The sequence below is a fragment of the Gobio gobio genome (assembly GCF_949357685.1).
Source record: "Gobio gobio genome assembly, chromosome: 12".
In the NCBI taxonomy this organism is placed as follows: domain Eukaryota; kingdom Metazoa; phylum Chordata; class Actinopteri; order Cypriniformes; family Gobionidae; genus Gobio; species Gobio gobio.
This window is the reverse complement of record NC_137105.1, coordinates 50,515,202-50,536,878: the sequence shown is the minus strand read 5'-3', so window position 1 is coordinate 50,536,878 and position 21,677 is coordinate 50,515,202. Positions and strand designations below refer to the sequence as shown.

General features: G+C 36.4%; 1 protein-coding gene across 2 annotated transcripts; it reads left to right on the top strand.

Annotated features, from left to right (window-relative positions):
- The first annotated feature begins 767 nt into the window (after positions 1 to 767).
- Positions 768 to 21,552, top strand: ube2j1 (ubiquitin-conjugating enzyme E2, J1). Of its 2 annotated transcripts, XR_013817625.1 has the most exons (9): positions 797 to 1,028; positions 8,684 to 8,757; positions 11,336 to 11,467; positions 12,165 to 12,249; positions 12,961 to 13,066; positions 16,011 to 16,140; positions 18,754 to 18,876; positions 18,992 to 19,512; positions 20,049 to 21,552. XR_013817625.1 is itself a non-coding variant. In XM_079831162.1 (8 exons), exons 1-8 carry the CDS (start codon positions 998 to 1,000, stop codon positions 19,286 to 19,288), a joined length of 978 nt encoding a protein of 325 aa, XP_079687288.1. In that variant the 5' UTR covers positions 768 to 997; the 3' UTR covers positions 19,289 to 21,552. The 2 variants fall into 2 exon arrangements, 1 of the variants encoding a protein (XP_079687288.1); XM_079831162.1 differs by having other exon boundaries at positions 768 to 1,028; positions 18,992 to 21,552.
- The last annotated feature ends 125 nt before the right edge of the window (positions 21,553 to 21,677 follow it).

Sequence of the window (21,677 nt, the reverse complement as noted above, 5' to 3'; positions counted from 1 at the left end):
TATAACCACCAATCACAGTGGAGATGAATCACATGATGAATCAAAGCTCATCACAAGGAGCTTTTAGGAGGACAACTACGGTGATGCATTGCTGCCACACACATATGATTTTTTCCACTCAATTATGTCGTAATAACGAGATGTTATGTTGTTAAAATGACATAGTTTTCTCATTAAAACAACATATATTTTCTCCTAATAAACCCTTGTGTTGTATAGTACGGTGACGCATTGCTGCCACACACATATTACTTTTTCCACTCAATTATGTCGTAATAACGAGATAATATGTCGATAAAACGACATATATTCTCGTTAAAACAACATATTTTATTCTCGTTAAAACCACATTTATTTTCTCCTAATAAAGACATGTGTTGTATAGTACGGTGACGCATTTCTTCCACACACATATTATTTATTCCACTCAATTATGTCGTTATAACGAGATATTATTATTATTAATTATATATTTTCTCCTAATAAAAATGTATTGTATAGTACGCCGATGCATTGCTGCCACATACATATTCTTTTTTCCATGCACTCAATTATGTCATAATAACGAGATATGTAGTTTTAACGACATCTTTTCTCGTAATAACGATATATTATGTCGTTTTAACATTGTTTTACCTCTTGTATGAATGCTAAATAGGTTTACAATTTGAAAATGTACATATATGAGTATAAAGCTACATAGAAAGAGAATTGGGTTTATTAAGATTAAGCCAGCTTGCCATAAATCGTTTTCAGGTGATGACGCTGTTCGTCTGAAGCGCATCAATAAAGTTCCGCCATTCAAATGATCATTTTACTTCCTGTTTTCATTTTTTTCGTGTGACATCTGAGAAAATTCATCTCGAAAGTAGCAAAAAACTTCAGTGCTGCCACGTCAGGGTTACAGCTCTAGATAAACACCTGGCCGAAATCCCAAAAGACACACAACAAACAACCGGCACGGATTATATCAGCCCAGAGCGAGGTTTGATCCGCCATGGAGAACAAATATAACCTGAAGAGTCCAGGTATGCTATCACATCTTTTCTACATCATCGATATCACATTTAATATCAGGAGTTATGTGTTTTATACCGGCTTTATACATACAGCTAACGTTAGCTAGATTATTAGCTGCTCGTTCAAGTGTGTGTGTCAATATAGTCCATTTTATAATGTGCTGGAATGCAACTGTTTTCTCTGATTCATGATCTGTGATCTAGCAAACACTAACAATAAAGGACCATAGTACCATGGTACATAAACATGATTATCGTCCAGTATAATGGTATATATGGTACTATGTATGTCCATGGTAGTAGCTACTACCACCACTAACGTTAGGAAGGAAACATTGATACAGTAATTGTACAGTTTGGCTGTAATATATGATTATTTTTGCCAAACGAATGCTATGATCAAATCACACATTTTTAGGTTTCACTTTATTTGACAGTGTCCTTGTTACATTATGTTAAATGTAATAATAATAACAACAACAACAACAACAACAACAACAGTAAATTATGCATAATTACATGCAACTAACACTACAATAAACCCCAATCCTACCCTAACCCTATAGTAAGTACATGTAGTTACTAAATATTACTCAGTAGCCCACTTAAATATATAATTACACCGTAACAAAGACACCTTAAAATAAAGTGTAACCCCAAGGTTATTTTCGTAAACGAAAACTGAAACTAAGACTAAAACTATTGGTCAAAAAACATTTTCGTAAACTGAAATCATAATAAATGAAAAACTTAAACTAAACGAAACTAACAACTCTTACTGAAAAACTAACTGAAATAAAATAATAATTAGCAAAAATAAATATTAGTTTTCGTATTTAATAAGCGGTCTTTACTGTGGCGGAAAATCTGACCTGTAGCGGTTGAGGGAGCGGTTTTAATTGTTTAACAATATTTCATCTTTAATATGAATGAGTTTGTCTGGAATTTAATTTTTTTTTTTTATTATATATTTTTACGTTGCATTTATTTGGTTCTTTTTTTAATCTCAGACCGTTTTTTGTCATATAGGTCATAGTTTGACTCAAGCTTTTTTGCTTAAATGTAAAGACTCAACTTTATGCATGTTTTGTAAGATTCCCGTTAAACATATTTTGTTGGACTGTCCTGGGTTAAAACAAGAATGCTCTTTTATCAAGTTATTTCACTTAAGAACTTATTTAGGAAGATTATGCATGAAAAACTTTGTGATTTTTTTTTATTTATCATAAGTTGATTTAAAAAAATCTTGTATATGACATGTTTGTTTGCTTGGTTTTATTGTATTTATATGAAATTTGTATTTTTGTAATTTATTTTTTTGCCATGAATATAGCCTTAGCTGCTGACATGGCATTAAATAAAACAATCTGTATTCCATTATTTTATTTGTATTATTAAGATGTCTGCATAAGAGTAAACTCTAATCGGTGCAAACATTAAACTTTGCTGAAGTTAAAAATCTTGATTTGGTCTCTACACTTCGTTCTGGTAACTCAGCTAAACTATAATTACTAAAACTAAAACCGAAACGAAATATATAAAAAACTGCGTAGTTTTAAAAAATTAAAACTAAACTAAAACTTGCAAAATAATTTATAAAACTAACTAAAACTAAACTGAAATTTGTTGCAAAATCGAAAACGATAATAAAATAAAAACTAATTTAAAAATGCAAAACTATTATAACCTTGCTTGGTACAGTGTAATTATATATTTAAGTACTGATTGAGTCATAATAATTAACTACTATTGGGTTTGGGTTAAGATTAGGGTAAGGTTTAGGTTGGTCGCATGCAATTATGCACAATTTATAGCAATTACTAGGGGTGTAATGATACCCTCATATCACGATTCGATACATTATATCACGATACTGAACCCACGATACAATATTATTGACACACTCCAAGACATATGGTAAAAGGTTACCAAAAAATGTACCGTTGATTAAAATGCTGGTAAAGGACAATGGTGAAATATATTGAAATATGAAATACACAACGAAAATACTTGCACTCTTTCACTGACTATATACATTTAAAATAATTTAGGCCACGTTTTACTGGTAACATAAGACATTTGGCATTATCAGGACCTACAAATATTCCCCCATATTATACATTATATTCAACATTACATATTATGTTGTACTACTAACACTAAAACTACGTCACACAGTAATTTTCATTTATACACATACACAGATTGTCACTATCCAGATACATATTGTTACATTTTTGTATTGCGAGATATTGTTGCACAATATATTGTTACATCACTACCCTAGTAATTACTATAGTAACTACATGTAACGTGAAACAATTTAGGAGACTGTAAAATAAAGTGTTATCGTTATTACTATAGTAACTACTTGTAGGAAGTGTTAGTTATTACTGTAGTAACTACTTGTAACGTGTAACAATTTAGGAGACTGTAAAATAAAGTGTTACCGTTATTACTTTAGTAACTACTTGTAGGAAGTGTTAACATTATTACTATAGTAACTACTTGTAGGAAGTGTTAGTTATTACTATAGTAACTACTTGTAGGAAGTGTTAGTTATTACTATAGTAACTACATGTAACGTGAAACAATTTAGGAGACTGTAAAATAAAGTGTTAACGTTACTACTATAGTAACTACTTGTAGGAAGTGTTAGTTATTACTATAGTAACTACTTGTAGGAAGTGTTAGTTATTACTATAGTAACTACTTGTAGGAAGTGTTAGTTATTACTATAGTAACTACTTGTAGGAAGTGTTAGTTATTACTTTAGTAACTACTTGTAGGAAGTGTTAGTTATTACTATAGTAACTACTTGTAGGAAGTGTTATTACTATAGTAACTACTTGTAGGAAGTGTTAGTAACTACTTGTAACGTGTAACAAGGAGAATGTAAAATAAAGTGTTACCGTTATTACTGTAGTAACTACTTGGAATGTGTAACAAGTAGGGTTGGGTATCGTTTGGGTTTTTTTCGATTCCGGTGCCAAACCGATACTTTTAAAACGGTTCCGGTGCCTAAACGGTGCCTGAACCGATACTTAAAAAAAAAAAAAGGCCACAAAACGAGGTGGACGACATTAAATGGCTTTTTATTGATTTATTTTTTATTTAAATTGAACCATTTATTAAAAGTTTAATGTATACTTAAATGTATGAATATAAATAAATACAAAACACAATTTACTTATTTACAAATTATAATTTACTTATTTACAAATTCACAGTAAAACCTAAGCCACCTAACCCAACTACAACAAGCCTAATATAACTCTAAATAACAGTTACAGTAATAACAGCAGTCGTCTGTGTTCTTGCTCTGCTACAAACCAGCTTCGAGCTTCAGCTTTATTTTGAAATATGTTCATATTCTCTGGCTAAATATTTTAGAACGCATCGTCTTAATGTTTCCATGGCGACGCGTCATGTTTCTCACATGACACACAGCAGCCGCAATAGCGCTGACAGCTCAGCTGTATCGGGTTTATTTAGCTTTTTCTTTTTATTCAAAATATTCACAAACTTCTTAACTGTGTCACGAACTATCTGATGTTCAAATGTGTGAGTGAATGTGTGTTAGTTGATCTATAAAGCGCAATGGGCGGCGCCATGTTAGTTTATGCCTCAGAATCGGATCTATCGGATTTACAACACTTGAGTTAATTCTCGTCTCACGAAATACATGAAAGTAAGTGACCAGTGAACTGGAAGAAGAATAGAGTAAACAATATAGTTACTATATAATGTGCATGTATGTATCTGATGTGAATAAAACATGTAACGTTAGTCAAATTATAACCGTCTGAAAGGATTGTCATTACCGCTTTCATAGACATCAGTGTGTGTTTTTTGCTAGTACTTATGAGCATTTAAATGTCTGAAACCTGAAATAAACATGATGTGGTTGAAAACACTGAATAGTTGTCATGAGTTGTGATGTGACCAGAGCTGAGCGTCTGTCTCTGGCTCAGCCAAAGCACGCGAAAGCACGTTTGAATTTTGGCACCGAAATGAGGAACCGAAATCTGCGTTCTGATTCGGTCCGGTACATACCGGTTATATAAGTACCGGTGCCATATTGGAACCGGATTTCGGTACCCAACCCTAGTAACAAGGAAACAGTAAAATAAAGTGTTAACATTATTACTATAGTAACTACTTGTAAGAAGTGTTATTTATTACTATAGTAACTACTTGTAAGAAGAATTAGTTATTACTGTAGTAACTACATGTAACGTGTAACAATTTAGGAGACTGTAAAATAAAGTGTTACCGTTATTACTATAGTAACTACTTGTAGGAAGTGTTATTACTATAGTAACTACTTGTAGGAAGTGTTAGTAACTACTTGTAAAGTGTAACAAGGAGAATGTAAAATAAAGTGTTACCGTTATTACTATAGTAACTACTTGGAATGTGTAACAAGGAAACAGTAAAATAAAGTGTTAACATTACTATAGTAACTACTTGTAAGAAGAGTTAGTTATTACTATAGTAACTACTTGTAAGAAGAGTTAGTTATTACTATAGTAACTACTTGTAAGAAGTGTTAGTTATTACTATACTAACTACTTGTAGGAAGTGTTAGTAACTACTTGTAACGTGTAACAAGGAGAATGTAAAATAAAGTGTTACCGTTATTACTATAGTAATTACTTGGAATGTGTAACAAGGAAACAGTAAAATAAAGTGTTAACATTATTACTATAGTAACTACTTGTAAGAAGTGTTATTTATTACTATAGTAACTACTTGTAGGAAGTGTTAGTTATTACTGTAGTAACTACATGTAACACGTAACAATTTAGGAGACTGTAAAATAAAGTGTTACCGTTATTACTATAGTAACTACTTGTAGGAAGTGTTATTACTATAGTAACTACTTGTAGGAAGTGTTAGTTATTACTGTAGTAACTACATGTAACACGTAACAATTTAGGAGACTGTAAAATAAAGTGTTACCGTTATTACTATAGTAACTACTTGTAGGAAGTGTTATTACTATAGTAACTACTTGTAGGAAGTGTTAGTTATTACTGTAGTAACTACATGTAACGTGTAACAATTTAGGAGACTGTAAAATAAAGTGTTACCGTTATTACTTTAGTAACTACTTGTAGGAAGTGTTATTACTATAGTAACTACTTGTAGGAAGTGTTAGTTATTACTGTAGTAACTACATGTAACGTGTAACAATTTAGGAGACTGTAAAATAAAGTGTTATCGTTATTACTATAGTAACTACTTGTAGGAAGTGTTAGTTATTACTGTAGTAACTACTTGTAACGTGTAACAATTTAGGAGACTGTAAAATAAAGTGTTACCGTTATTACTTTAGTAACTACTTGTAGGAAGTGTTAACATTATTACTATAGTAACTACTTGTAGGAAGTGTTAGTTATTACTGTAGTAACTACATGTAACGTGTAACAATTTAGGAGACTGTAAAATAAAGTGTTACCGTTATTACTTTAGTAACTACTTGTAGGAAGTGTTATTACTATAGTAACTACTTGTAGGAAGTGTTAGTTATTACTGTAGTAACTACATGTAACGTGTAACAATTTAGGAGACTGTAAAATAAAGTGTTATCGTTATTACTATAGTAACTACTTGTAGGAAGTGTTAGTTATTACTGTAGTAACTACTTGTAACGTGTAACAATTTAGGAGACTGTAAAATAAAGTGTTACCGTTATTACTTTAGTAACTACTTGTAGGAAGTGTTAACATTATTACTATAGTAACTACTTGTAGGAAGTGTTAGTTATTACTATAGTAACTACTTGTAGGAAGTGTTAGTTATTACTGTAGTAACTACTTGTAACGTGTAACAATTTAGGAGACTGTAAAATAAAGTGTTATCGTTATTACTATAGTAACTACTTGTAGGAAGTGTTATTACTATAGTAACTACTTGTAGGAAGTGTTAGTTATTACTGTAGTAACTACATGTAACGTGTAACAATTTAGGAGACTGTAAAATAAAGTGTTATCGTTATTACTATAGTAACTACTTGTAGGAAGTGTTATTACTATAGTAACTACTTGTAGGAAGTGTTAGTTATTACTGTAGTAACTACATGTAACGTGTAACAATTTAGGAGACTGTAAAATAGTGTTACCGTTATTACTTTAGTAACTACTTGTAGGAAGTGTTAGTTATTACTGTAGTAACTACTTGTAACGTGTAACAATTTAGGAGACTGTAAAATAAAGTGTTACCGTTATTACTTTAGTAACTACTTGTAGGAAGTGTTAACATTATTACTATAGTAACTACTTGTAGGAAGTGTTAGTTATTACTGTAGTAACTACATGTAACGTGTAACAATTTAGGAGACTGTAAAATAAAGTGTTACCGTTATTACTTTAGTAACTACTTGTAGGAAGTGTTATTACTATAGTAACTACTTGTAGGAAGGGTTAGTTATTACTGTAGTAACTACATGTAACGTGTAACAATTTAGGAGACTGTAAAATAAAGTGTTATCGTTATTACTATAGTAACTACTTGTAGGAAGTGTTAGTTATTACTGTAGTAACTACTTGTAACGTGTAACAATTTAGGAGACTGTAAAATAAAGTGTTTCCGTTATTACTTTAGTAACTACTTGTAGGAAGTGTTAACATTATTACTATAGTAACTACTTGTAGGAAGTGTTAGTTATTACTATAGTAACTACTTGTAGGAAGTGTTAGTTATTACTGTAGTAACTACATGTAACGTGTAACAATTTAGGAGACTGTAAAATAAAGTGTTACCGTTATTACTTTAGTAACTACTTGTAGGAAGTGTTATTACTATAGTAACTACTTGTAGGAAGTGTTAGTTATTACTATAGTAACTACTTGTAGGAAGTGTTAGTAACTACTTGTAAAGTGTAACAAGGAGAATGTAAAATAAAGTGTTACCGTTATTACTGTAGTAACTATTTGGAATGTGTAACAAGGAAACAGTAAAATAAAGTGTTAACATTATTACTATAGGAACTACTTGTAAGAAGAGTTAGTTATTACTATAATAACTACTTGTAAGAAGTGTTACCGTTATTACTATAGTAACTACTTGTAAGTGTTAGTTATTACTATAGTAACTACTTGTAAGAAGAGTTAGTTATTACTATAACTACTTGTAACATGTAAAATATAGTGTTACCCAGTTTTACAGTGGCGAAACAGTATGAAATCTTTAGACTGCATATTTAAAGGGCTAATATGTATTGTTTTATAATGCACACACAGTTGTCCTGCAATAATTTCACCGTAGCCAATTGCAAACAGGCTTTGTTTTGCTGATTATTAGGGCTTGGGTCTCTTGGGGCGTTGCAGGGTGGTTACCATCCCAAGTCAAAAGGGTTCACCATCAAGTCTCTGATATTATTTGACTCTCCTCCAGTGTAATCCTGTGGGATTTTTCCCACTTGTTTCCCCACACATGATTTGAGAAATCACCCCTGTATGTAGTGCAGTCAGAATGGCTTATGCAGTAAAACACAACTTATAAATCATAAATTGTTCCTAATAAATACAATAAAATGATTCACATGAGAGGGACTTATACGTGTACAGCTATGTATTGAATATTTGTTGCAGATATTGCCACAAGAGCACAACTCAATGAGTGTTTTCAGTGTTTTGTGTGTTCTTTGTCTTCATTAGCTGTGAAGAGGTTGATGAAGGAGGCAGCTGAACTCCGGGACCCCACCGAACATTATCACGCTCAGCCACTGGAGGTCAGGCAGAACCAATGTTATATAACTAATATTAATTAAGTTATATTATTGTTATAATTTAATATTGTTATTATCTTACTTTGTGTGTCTAATTATAAGTTATTTAGCTACAGTATGTATCAGAACTAGCCATCGAATTCATCTGAATATGAATGAGGCTTTTTTGCCTTTCAAAGAACATCCTTAAAGATGCTCATTTACAGGTTCATAGTTGTGTTTTTGGGGTCTAATATAATATATTTACATACTGCGATGTTAAAAAAAGACTGTTTGTGAAGCTGTTTAATACCTAAATATGACAACTGCCCTCTCTGAATCAGCGGCAGCGCAAACACAGATTTGAATATTCCAGTATGATTTTGTCAAAGGTTTAAGAGATTGCGCAGGTGTTTTAATCCAGATCATGATTTATTTTATCGATTAATCAGCTCTAGTGCTTACTGATATAGCCTAGTGAATAACTCCTTTTGGAGGGACTTAAATAGCAACATTACTCACTAAAGAAAGCTGAACATGTCAAAAGCATAATAGGACCCCTTTAAAGGGTTAGTTCACCCAAAAATGAAAATTCTGTCAGTAATTACTCACCCTCATGTTGTTCCAACCATGTAAGACCTTCGTTCATCTTCGGAACATAATTTAGTATATTTTTGATGAAATCTGAGAGCTGTCTCACTCCTCCATAGGCTTTCAGAGGGACTGAAACTTGATGGCCCAGAATAGTAAGTAAAAACGTCATTTAAGGAGTCCAAATGACTACAGTGGCTCTGTATTAAGTCTATCATGCGACGAAAATACTTTTTGAGCGGAAAAACAACAAAAATAACGACTTTATCCCACTATTATTGTTGTTCAATTAGAGCCTCTGACGAGAGTTCGCGGGAGTGCCACGACGCATGCGCGAGAACTCAGATTAACCCTACTCCGAAAGAGTGAGCAGCCAGTAACAAGTAGTAGTAGAAGAAGAACGCCGTAATCTCAGTTCTCGCGCATGCGTCGTGGCACTCCCGCGAACTCTCGTCAGAGGCTCTAATTGAACAACAATAATAGTGGGATAAAGTCGTTATTTTTGTTGTTTTTCTTTTTTTTTATTTTTTTTTTATTTGTTAATTATTTTTTTTTATGCCTTTTATTGGATAGGATAGTAGAGATTTTTTTGACAGGAAAGCATGGGGTGGAGAGAGGCGGGAACGGGATCGGAAAAGGACCTCGAGCTGGGAATCGAACTCGGGTCGCCGGAGACGCAATTGCGTTATATGTCGGCACGCTAACCACTGGGCTATTAGTGCCTACATTTTTGTTGTTTTTCCGCTCAAAAAGTATTTTCGTCGCATGATAGACTTAATACAGAGCCACTGTAGTCATTTGGACTCCTTAAATGACGTTTTTACTTACTATTCTGGGCCATCAAGTTTCAGTCCCTCTGAAAGCCTATGGAGGAGTGAGACAGCTCTCAGATTTCATCAAAAATATACTAAATTATGTTCCGAAGATGAACGAAGGTCTTACATGGTTGGAACAACATGAGGGTGAGTAATTACTGACAGAATTTTCATTTTTGGGTGAACTAACCCTTTAACCCTCTGGTGCTCTTGGTTTAGGGGTTGCATTGGTCGTCTTCCCAGTCATAAGTGACCGGACACCTAAAAATTAAACTTCCTCCACCCCAGTAAAACCAATGCAATTTGTTATTATTCAATAATATTTTTTCTTTTTAATTTTGTATTTTGAGATGATTTGATTGTATTTTTTAATATTTATGCAATAATTATGGTCTATTTTTGCCAATGAAAATTATACCCCCACATTTTTATTTGTTATTTTTATTTTTAATTATTGCAGTATTTCAGGTTAAAATAGAGACTAGGCCTTCAAAATAATTTTTTTTGAAGGCAGATTAACGCCCTCTTTTGGAATAATTTAAGAAATCATGCAACCATGGGTGTTATCACTAGAGGTCTCTATGGAGAATTCCCTAGTTCTGTTTTGAACACATTTAATGATTTTTTTTTTTGTGATGGATTTGAATATATATTTAAAAAATCTCAAAGACTATTTATTATAAAGTTTTAGATATTAGCTTTTTTGTTAGAAATATAGATTTTTTTCTGTGAATTTGTGTTTTTGCAGATTTCCCATTCATTTCCTATGGTCGGTCATTTATGACCGAAGACAATGAATGCTACTTTTTTTTTACGACCAATTAGCATGCTGGAATCATGAGCCCAATTTTTTGTGTGTTTACATACCGAATGCATGAAAAGTCACCAAGTTTCATATCATTCTGATGAAGCTGTAATTTTTAACATTTCAAAACAGAACATTTTCCGGTCAGAAATGACCGAAGAGCACCAGAGGGTTAAGAAATTTAATAGTATTTATTGTCTTGATTTTATCTGATGAGGCTTTTCATGAACCCAAGATTAAGTTATTACTGTAAAAATGTAGACATCACAGGTAAAGAAGGGTGACTTTGTGGCCTTTAGCATCAGAGATGTCAACTTTTTTTATGTTGAATCATCATGTTGTTGCTATTCATCAGTGGAATTAAGGGATATGTCGCTTGTGTGTTCATCAGGATAACCTGTTTGAGTGGCACTTCTCCGTTAGAGGACCTCCAGACTCTGATTTCGATGGTGGAGTTTATCACGGGCGGATCGTGCTGCCCCCTGAATACCCCATGAAGCCGCCCAGCATCATTCTGCTCACTGTAAGACAAGTGTTTTTTACTTCTTAAACCAACTCCAAGGTACTTAAATCCTACACTCAAGCTAATGGTAATCCTAATCTTGTACAAGATCTTTCTTTTCTCTTTGTAGCCTTCTATCTTGCTCTCTATCTTCCCTTTTGAACTACATTTCACTGTATTTGAAATTTAAATGAGTTTGTGGTCATTTGTTTATATTTGCTTTACATAGAAGTAATATATGGCATTTGTGCAGTCCTTTTTTAGAAAAGGACATTCTTTTTTACTTTTATTTTCTCTTGAGGGCATTTGTCTATAGAAAAAATATTGTCAATTAAAATGTGATTTCAAGGACAGTGAGTCTAAAAAAATATTTTCATTTTGTGTGGATGAAGCATACTGTAAATCTGAACTGCCCTTGCACTGTAGTGCACATTTGTAGATTGTTTGGTTTTTGTTCTTTGGCACACTATTGTTTTTAAGTAGTTAATGGAACTGCTAGTTTTCATTTTTGTAATATTATTTGTCTAAACCTTGACCAGTTTAGACAAACCACTGACTTATCGATGTTGAAAATATGCAGTTTTGCACATCCTTATATTAGGTTGTGATATTTGGGAAGAGGTTCAGAGTGGAGCTTTTTCTTGCGATCCACTGACTTCCTCTCTTCTGTTGTCCTCCGTTGTTTCTCTTGTAATTAATAAAAAAAAGTTTCTCTCAGCCCAATGGAAGGTTTGAAGTTGGGAAGAAGATCTGTCTCAGCATTTCCGGTCACCATCCAGAGACGTGGCAGCCGTCGTGGAGTAGTGAGTGTCTTCATGAATTGCTTCTTAATACCATTGCGATTATTTTTTTTACATTGATTATTTAATTAATTAATATAGCTTTAATTTTCAAAATACACAATATAATATGACCCAGACATGTTCTCGACATGAAATGAACCCAGTTGCTGCTACACTATATTGCCAAAAGTATTGGGACACCCTTTAGATGTTCCAATCACTTCATGGCCACAGGTGTATAAATCAAGCTCTAGGCCTGCAGACGCTTCTACACACATTAGTGAGAGAATGGGCCGCTCTCAGGAGCTCAGAGAACTCAAGACTGGTACTAAAGTTTGGTGTGGAGGAACTGGACTGGCCTGCACTAGTCCTGACCTCAACCCGATAGAACAGCTTTGGGATGAATTAGAGCGGAGACTGAGAGCCAGGCCTTCTCGCCCAACATCAGTGCCTGACCTCACAAATCCCCATAAACACACTCCTAAACCTTGAGGAAAGCCTTCCCAGAAGAGCTGAAGCTGTTAGAGCTGCAAAGGGTGGGCGACTCCATATTAAACCCTACAGATTAAGAATGGGATGGCATTAAAGTTCATGTGCATGTAAAGGCAGGCGTCACACAACTTTTGGCAATATAGTGTATGCGACACATACAGCGCATCTGGTTCAACGTTAATCCTTTAGTTGCCTTTTTTTTATCCAACATTAAGCTGTATGTTTTTCTCTTTGTGCCAGTTCGGACAGCCTTAATAGCAATCATTGGATTCATGCCAACTAAAGGGGAAGGAGCGATAGGATCTCTGGATTACACCCCTGAGGAGAGAAGAGCTCTCGCTAAAAAGTAAGATGTCGGTCCTCTACCTCTAAAACATGGACAGTACGCACAGTGTCACACACAAAAAGACAAAACACCATCAGGGTAACACACGACACTCAATACAAAGTGAATATATCATACATGACTTCTGGGAATGTCTTTTCACCATAAATTATATGGTGATTTATAGGTTTTACTTGCAAAACAAGCATACATTTGAAGTTATTTTACAGTAAAATGACAATACCATGTTAAACCATTTACAGTTTTTCACCATATATGGTAACTTTCAGTTAACCAATTAACAGCGTTTCATCCACTTTTTATATGTCTAGGGGTGTTGGAGGATATAACACAATGATACAATTATTTTTAAATTGAATATGTAAATTAAATTAGATAAAGAAAGGTACAGTTGTCAAAAGCTTGTGTTTGTGTATATAGGGTATGCATTGGAGTTAATAGGGGAAACTGCGAAAACATGAGTAAAACAAACAATTATCAGTTTAAACTAAAGGTTGGACTCTATAGTTTTCCTTACAACTTACCAAAGGTCCAGTGATCCATGGATGGTGACATGCAGCCAGGAATCGTGTTTTCAACGCCGGGGAAATACACAAAGCAACTTTGCCTGTGAATGCTTTATATAAATACAATATAGGCGGGTCTAAATTCAGGTGATCAATGTTATATCGTCATATCGACTCGTCCAGCCCTAAAACTGTATACTTAAAAACATCCAATTATGCAGAATATAAGATGGTAAATATTTAACTGATGTGTTGTCAATACAATATATAACGATACAATATATAGGGTATGATTTCGCCCCAAAATTCAACATATTGACACAAAATGATAACTGCAAATCCACATTTCGCTGCCTAGTTGTTTCTGTGAATTGCAGCGATCCATTTGTCTGTAAAAATATACCTCAGATTTCTTGTCAAATCTATTTGTACGGTCAGTCACAAAGCTCTTCCCAGTTTTCGATGTGTTTTGTGTGTTTTTCGCGGCATTCACACTGTAAACCAATGGACTGGCCAATCGTCCAGGGGGTTTCCTTTCCTGCTGCCTGAGACGCTGGGATAGGATATGCCAGACAAGCGGTTTGAAGAATGGATGGATGGATGGTATTGTCATCTGATACATCACTGCCCCAGAGACTAATAAGTCATTATCATATCCAGCTGAGGCCTCGTTTGAGCATGTGTGGACATGCTGTGTCCTTTCTAAACACACAAATGCATCTGAAGACAGACGGAGATGTGACAGATTGTTGTTCTCAGCGACATTTCTCCAATCAACACGTGCTGATTAAACGTCCTCTCCCATCACACATACCAGCACATGAAAATAACACCCAAACTCTGTGGGACTCGTGTTATTACCACACTGGCTCTAGTTATTCAATCTGCCTTCAAACCATCGGCTGGCCACCGTCTCATAAAGAGCCTCGAAATACTGTGAAAACGCTAATATTGTAAAATATTGTTTACGATTTAAAAGAACTGTTTTCTATTTTAATGCATTTGTTTATAGCAAGGCTGAATTTTCTATCCCCTTTTATGCATGGAGTAAAAATGTTTGAAACATGATTTAAAGAAAGAATGATAGCTTTAATAGCTTTTTGTCATGTCTCTTTATCCACCAGATTATGTTGTTCAACATTCACTGCACGTTAAAACATCACACTCTTACTTGATCTGGACAAACTGAGTGTCATTAGAAAGATTTAAGACTCCAGCTTTGATATTCGACTGCTGTTTATGATAAAACTAGGTTGCAGTGACATTCATTTCTTAATTTTATCTGTAATTTTTGATATTTTGAATAGAATATTCCGCCACGTCTTCTCTGGTTTATTTGTGTTCACATACATACACCAGACAGCGTCCGCTTACTCCAAAAGTGCGCATATTTGGAAAAAATATTGATTAATTCTCACATTTTCAAAATATTTTGTCATACAGAATATAATTTCTATTCATTCCCACTGAATTATGTGATCTGAAGATATGTAAGAGCATTCAGAGATTGCTCTGTCTCCTGTTCTAGGTTTTGCGTGAGTTATAACTCATTGATGCTGTCAATCATTCGCTCCGCTGTCAATCATCTTACATGGCCATAATTCCTGCCCTTCTGGATGACTCTGTCCTGTACACTTCCTCGTTCTGAGCTCTGTGAAAAACAAACCTAATGAAAAATTTCTACACGTGAAACAAAAAGCTAATAAACACACGATTGCGGTAGTATATGGTTTGTATATGTTATATTTTTAACTTCAAGTCAGCATAAAACGGAAATTGTCATAGTCTTTTCTTCTCTATTGTGTCGGATATTGGTGTGAAATGGCTTCTGGAACAAGAACAAAAGTAGGGCAGATCTATTCTGCCAAGACCAAACATATTGCCATATCCATTACTATGCTGAACTGGATCCCAAATGACACCCTAAACCAGGGATGGGCAAACTCGGTCCTGGAGGGCCACTGCCCTACAGAGTTTAGCTCCAACCCTGATAAAACTCACCTGCCTCTAGCTTTATACTAATTCTGAAGCGGGCTTGGCTGAAGTGCACATTGAGGGTGCATTACGGCTTGCGAGCACCCTTCTGAAACCTAAAATGATGAATGGGACACCCTACAGTCTCGTGGACTTACCGGACACGTGCACACGGCAGCCATTGTAGGTCCACAAGACCGAAAGTGCACAGATGTATGCCGTTTGGGATTCAGCCAGATAGTATTCTCACTTCCAATGGAGTTATTGCTTGGACCCGGAAACAGTATTCAATATGTCACGAGTCACGACTTAAGTGGATTGACCAATCAGCATCCAGAACTGCAATTCTTTTTTTAGTATTCTATAATCTCTTGTTTTTGTATCAGAATGGTAAAATCATTAGCTGTTGATTTTATTTCTATTGATTTTTCCTTCTGTATGTGTGTGTGTGGTTTGTTTGGCAGGTCTCAGGATTTCTGCTGTGAAGCGTGCGGCAGCTGTATGCGCTCCGCTCTGCTAGCGCTCTCTCCTGACAGTGACCTGCGACCTGTTGACCCTCAGGCACAACGACTGGCCCAGCAGATCAGCTTCAAGGTGAGAGTATTCATGACATTCCACCTCAACATCCAAAATATTATATTTTCACAAAGATAATTGCGGCAAGATACCACGGGTGTGACTGTGCTGACTATTGAATGGGAACAAAACGTGAACTGAATTAAGCTGGACGAGCTGAATCGACTTGGTTTCATAATTGACATGTTTTGCAACATCGACATGTTATTGAACTGAATCAACATTGAACTGAATTATGACACGTCTTTTTTAGAGCTGCTTATGGCTGAATTTGAAATGGTCTTTTATCTGAGGAAGTGTGCATCATTAGCTATGTTTCCATCCACCTATTTTTATGTGCATTTTGGGATATTGTGTAAAAAACGCTGGATGGAAACGCTAAGATGCGCATAAGTTGGGTACATTTTTTTTATGCACATAACTAAGATGGGAACTCTTGTACTGAATATATTCCTCAATGCGCATCAAAAAAAGACATGTGACAGCATAACTGGACTAACCAGCGGACTGATCTTGTTGCACAGCATCTGAAATGTTGTTTTGGTCGTTCTGTCGAACAAAGTCTGTTTTTCTTAGTGGTATTTATTGCCAGTTTATCAGGAAGTGACAAACTCTTCGAAGGACTGGATGGAAAGATCTGTGCTGCAAAAGTAGCCCAAAAGTAGCCCAATGGCCAGTCAAAAGTAGCCCAATGGCCAGTCAAAAGTAGCCCAATGGCCAGTCAAAAGTAGCCCAATGGCCGGACAAAAGTAGCCCAGTGGCCGGACAAAAGTTGCTCAATGGCCGGACAAAAGTTGCTCAATGGCCGGACAAAAGTTGCCCAAAAGTAGCCCAATGGCCAGTCAAAAGTTGCCCAATGTCCAGTCAAAAGTAGCCCAATGGCCAGACAAAAGTAGCCCAATGGCCAGTCAAAAGTAGCCCAATGTCCAGTCAAAAGTAGCCCAATGGCCAGTCAAAAGTAGCCCAATGGCCAGTCAAAAGTAGCCCAATGGCCAGTCAAAAGTAGCCCAATGGCCAGTCAAAAGTAGCCCAATGGCCAGTCAAAAGTATCCCAATGGCCAGTCAAAAGTATCCCAGTGGCCGGACAAAAGTAGCCCAGTGGCCGGACAAAAGTTGCTCAATGGCCGGACAAAAGTTGCCCAAAAGTAGCCCAATGGCCAGTCAAAAGTAGCCCAATGTCCAGTCAAAAGTAGCCCAATGGCCAGACAAAAGTAGCCCAATGGCCAGTCAAAAGTAGCCCAATGTCCAGTCAAAAGTAGCCCAATGTCCAGTCAAAAGTAGCCCAATGGCCAGTCAAAAGTAGCCCAATGTCCAGTCAAAAGTAGCCCAATGGCCAGTCAAAAGTAGCCCAATGGCCAGTCAAAAGTATCCCAATGGCCAATCAAAAGTAGCCCAATGGCCAATCAAAAGTATCCCAATGGCCAGTCAAAAGTAGCCCTGTGGCCGGACAAAAGTAGCCCAGTGGCCGGACAAAAGTAGCCCAATGTCCAGTCAAAAGTAGCCCAATGGCCAGTCAAAAGTAGCCCAATGGCCAGTCAAAAGTATCCCAATGGCCAATCAAAAGTAGCCCAATGGCCAATCAAAAGTAGCCCAATGGCCAGTCAAAAGTAGCCCAATGGCCAGTCAAAAGTAGCCCAATGGCCAGTCAAAAGTAGCCCAATGTCCGGTCAAAAGTAGCCCAATGTCCAGACAAAAGTAGCCCAATGGCCAGTCAAAAGTAGCCCAATGGCCAGTCAAAAGTAGCCCAATGGCCAGTCAAAAGTAGCCCAATGGCCAGTCAAAAGTAGCCCAATGGCCGGTCAAAAGTAGCCCAATGTCCGGTCAAAAGTAGCCCAATGTCCAGACAAAAGTAGCCCAATGGCCAATCAAAAGTAGCCCAATGGCCAGTCAAAAGTAGCCCAATGGCCAGTCAAAAGTAGCCCAGTGGCCAATCAAAAGTAGCCCAATGGCCAATCAAAAGTAGCCCAATGGCCAGTCAAAAGTAGCCCAATGGCCAGACAAAAGTAGCCCAATGGCCAGTCAAAAGTAGCCCAATGGCCAGTCAAAAGTAGCCCAATGGCCAGTCAAAAGTAGCCCAATGGCCAGTCAAAAGTAGCCCAATGGCCGGACAAAAGTAGCCCAGTGGCCAGTCAAAAGTAGCCCAGTGGCCAGTCAAAAGTAGCCCAATGGCCAGTCAAAAGTAGCCCAGTGGCCAATCAAAAGTAGCCCAATGGCCAGTCAAAAGTAGCCCAATGGCCAATCAAAAGTAGCCCAATGGCCAGTCAAAAGTAGCCCAATGGCCGAAAAAATGAACCCGCAGCAACAACTTAAAAGTAGTGCAAATGCTTTGTGATATTCCAATTTTGCGCATAAGTTAAATTCGTAACTTAGGATGGAAACATGGCTATTGATTGTTATTTTCTGCTTTAAAACGATCTGTGTTGTATAAAGCGCAACAGAAATAAAGGTGGCTTGACTGATTGAAATCGACAGACGTTAACAAAATTAACACTTAAATCTCAAAATAGTTTTTGCCTGAAGCCAGTATAGGGACCATTAAGAGTTTTGCATTGTGACATTTTCTCTTTCATAAGAATTAAGCACATTAATGTCCCAATGCTCATTTCATTAATGTGTAAAATCTGTCCTCAGGCCGAGTCGAGCTCCTCAGCTGCAGACAGTGGCAGCTCTGCGGCGGCGGCGGTGGCTTCCAGTGACAGTGAGAGTTCATCTCCAGCAGAGAGAGACACAGAGGACACGTCTTCAGCTGAGCAGGTGGGACAACAAACACTCTTACATGTCATCATCTTCATTCTGCTGCTGGTTAGGGTTGGGAAATACTCTAGTGTGAAAACATAATGATTGCGTGGGTCTCTCTCCTCTGGTCTAGCCCGAATCATCCTCCTCATCATCTGTGGCTGCTCAGGCATCAAACGAGAGTCCATCCGTTTCAACAGCTCCGAGTCCACGTCAGCGGCGCTCGCAGAACCAGAACCCGAACCAGAACCAGAACCAGTCCCCGAGATACCCCACGTTCACGGCCTCGCCCGCCGCACAGCACCCGCCGCAGGACACCAGTCACACGGGCACGGCCGTCCTCATAGTTCTCCTCACACTTGCGCTTGCTGCGCTCATTTTCCGCAGAATCTATTTGGCCCACGAGTACAAGTTTGATTACGAGCTGTGAACTCTTTCCACGCCACCTGAGACCCGCTACTGTCGTTCTGTCCGCATCTCACCAGACAGGATGTGTGTTTGTCCTTCCTGGACAGCTGCCCAGCCCTTTGCGTCTTCATAAAAAAGGAACAAGATTTCTGGATGTATCAGAACAAAACCTGAAGGGGCGAATCTCTACGCTTGTCGAGAACATGTCAGTGGAAGCTTGTTTTCGCCACAGAACAAGAAAAAAAGGTTATTGCGACTTTTATCGCACCATTCAGACTCTTTTCCCTCACGATTGCTAGTTTAATCTAGTAAGAAAGTCAGAATTGCGAGATATAAACTCGTACTTAGGTGGAATAAAGTCAGAATTGCGAGATATAAAAGGTACTGGAAAAAACATTCAGGTCTCCAATTAAAAAAAATTTCTAGTGAGCGATCACATCTAAATTTTTCAGTTGGCCAAATTGAATTTCTGTGAATTGATGCAATTTAATTCAATTAAAATTCAAGAAATTCAATTTGGCCAACTGAAATTTTAGATGTGATCGCTCACTAGAAAATTCACTTCAATTAGAGACCTGATTTTTTTTTTTTTTACAGTGTGGCAATTGCAAGAAAAAAGTTGAATTTAGAGATTCAGAACTCTCAAAAAAAACTGAGATTAAAAAGTCGCATTCACTTTTTTCATTTGTATTTGTTATTCGGTGGCAGAAACAAGCGTCCATAGATTTCACCCCGAAAAAATACATTGGAAGCTTGTTTTCGCCACTGAACAAGAAAAAAAGGTTTTTGCGACTTTTTATCGCACAATCCGGACTCTTTTCCCTCACGATTACTAGTTTAATCTAGTAAGAAAGTCAGAATTGCGAGATATAAACTCGTACTTTGGTGGAATAAAGTCAGAATTGCGAGATATAAACTCGTACTTTGGTGGAATAAAGTCAGAATTGCGAGATATAAAATGGCGATTGCAAGAAAAAAGTTGAATTTAGAGATTCAGAACTCTCAAAAAAACTGAGATTAAAAAGTCGCATTAACCTTTTTCATTTGTATTTGTTATTCGGTGGCAGAAACAAGCGTCCATAGATTTCACCCCGAAAAAATACACATTTATATTTTACATAAAGACAGTCAAAGTCTGTTTTTGGCCCATTAGGATTGTTTTATCCCCGAGTTATTTTAACTGTAAAGTATTTATGCATCATGGTGGTAATTTTTGTCCTGCCTTTTAATTTTGGAAATTTTTATTTAAAAAGTATAATTGCTTCTGGGCAGGCCATCTGGACGCATTCCTGTAATGTGAAATATATCACATGATGTAATTACAACCGGGTCCTGTTCCTGTTTTCTTTATGCGAAACGTAATGAATAACATTATTTTAGTTTTGTGGTTAAATATGACAGACATGTTATCAGGTGGTTTCCCACAGATCCTGCAGTATATTGAGGGTTTGAAACTGCTGTTTCCCAAATAATGCAAAAGTATGCACACAATTTGGTCTTGACTGAAAGAAATTTGCTTCTGAAATGTATGTGTGTGTCTTTAGAATCGATCATTTACACAGTCTAGTAATGTAGGCATGGTTGTATGTGCCTTTACACAGTAAAAACCCAAACGTATGCACTTGGAGAGATGATCCTCTCTGCTCTGGTCTAATTTCCAGCGGTCACAGTGATGATGTTTTTACTAATGCATCTTAAACTCCCCAGACAGCAGCATAGTGTCGGCTTGGATCCGGCCCACATCTGGTACACGTGGAATCCAGATGTTCGCCAACACTTACAAATAATACACATAATACGTGACTTAATGGTGTAGACAAAAGCTAAACTGCCCCTATGATGATAGACAACTCGATCGTTTTCTTTAATAATGAATAAACGTGACTTCTCCATAACTGTTTGCTCTTTTCACTCTGTCTTGTAGGTTTTGAAGTAAGCATTGAAGTGATCATATTAAACTAGGCATGAATATGAAGGATAAGATTGTGTGGCTTGGTTGTCAGCTGGTGGGCGATAGAAGCACTGGCCATAACAAGAGACCAAAAAAAAAAACAATTGTGACGGCACAAGAACTGAATCTAGTATTTTCATTATTGTTCTCTATTTACTCCATATATCAATGTGTGCAAACTAGTTTGGCTTTAAGTATAAGATTGTGTTGAATCATTTGTATGTTATATCAACATACTGTACAAGGCTTTGACTTTTAATGTGGGGCATTGTGATCGATGTCTACTACTGTTGAGCACAGATGATCATTAAAACATTGAAATTAATCAGAGATTCAGAGGTGCAGTTTTCTCCATTTGTCCTCTATTCCTTGAGGTATCTTCACCAGGAAGACACACTACTCTATTCTCTCTACTACTTTAGAATAACAGTCAAGTCATCTTTATTTATACAGCACTTTA

Bases quoted from the DNA above. Each gene is read 5' to 3' on its own strand.
- ube2j1 (XM_079831162.1), top strand. From the start codon at position 998: ATGGAGAACAAATATAACCTGAAGAGTCCAG. The intron at 1,029-8,683 runs GTATGCTATCAC...TGTCTTCATTAG, and splicing joins ATATAACCTGAAGAGTCCAG to CTGTGAAGAGGTTGATGAAG. The intron at 18,877-18,991 runs GTGGGACAACAA...CCTCTGGTCTAG, and splicing joins ACACGTCTTCAGCTGAGCAG to CCCGAATCATCCTCCTCATC.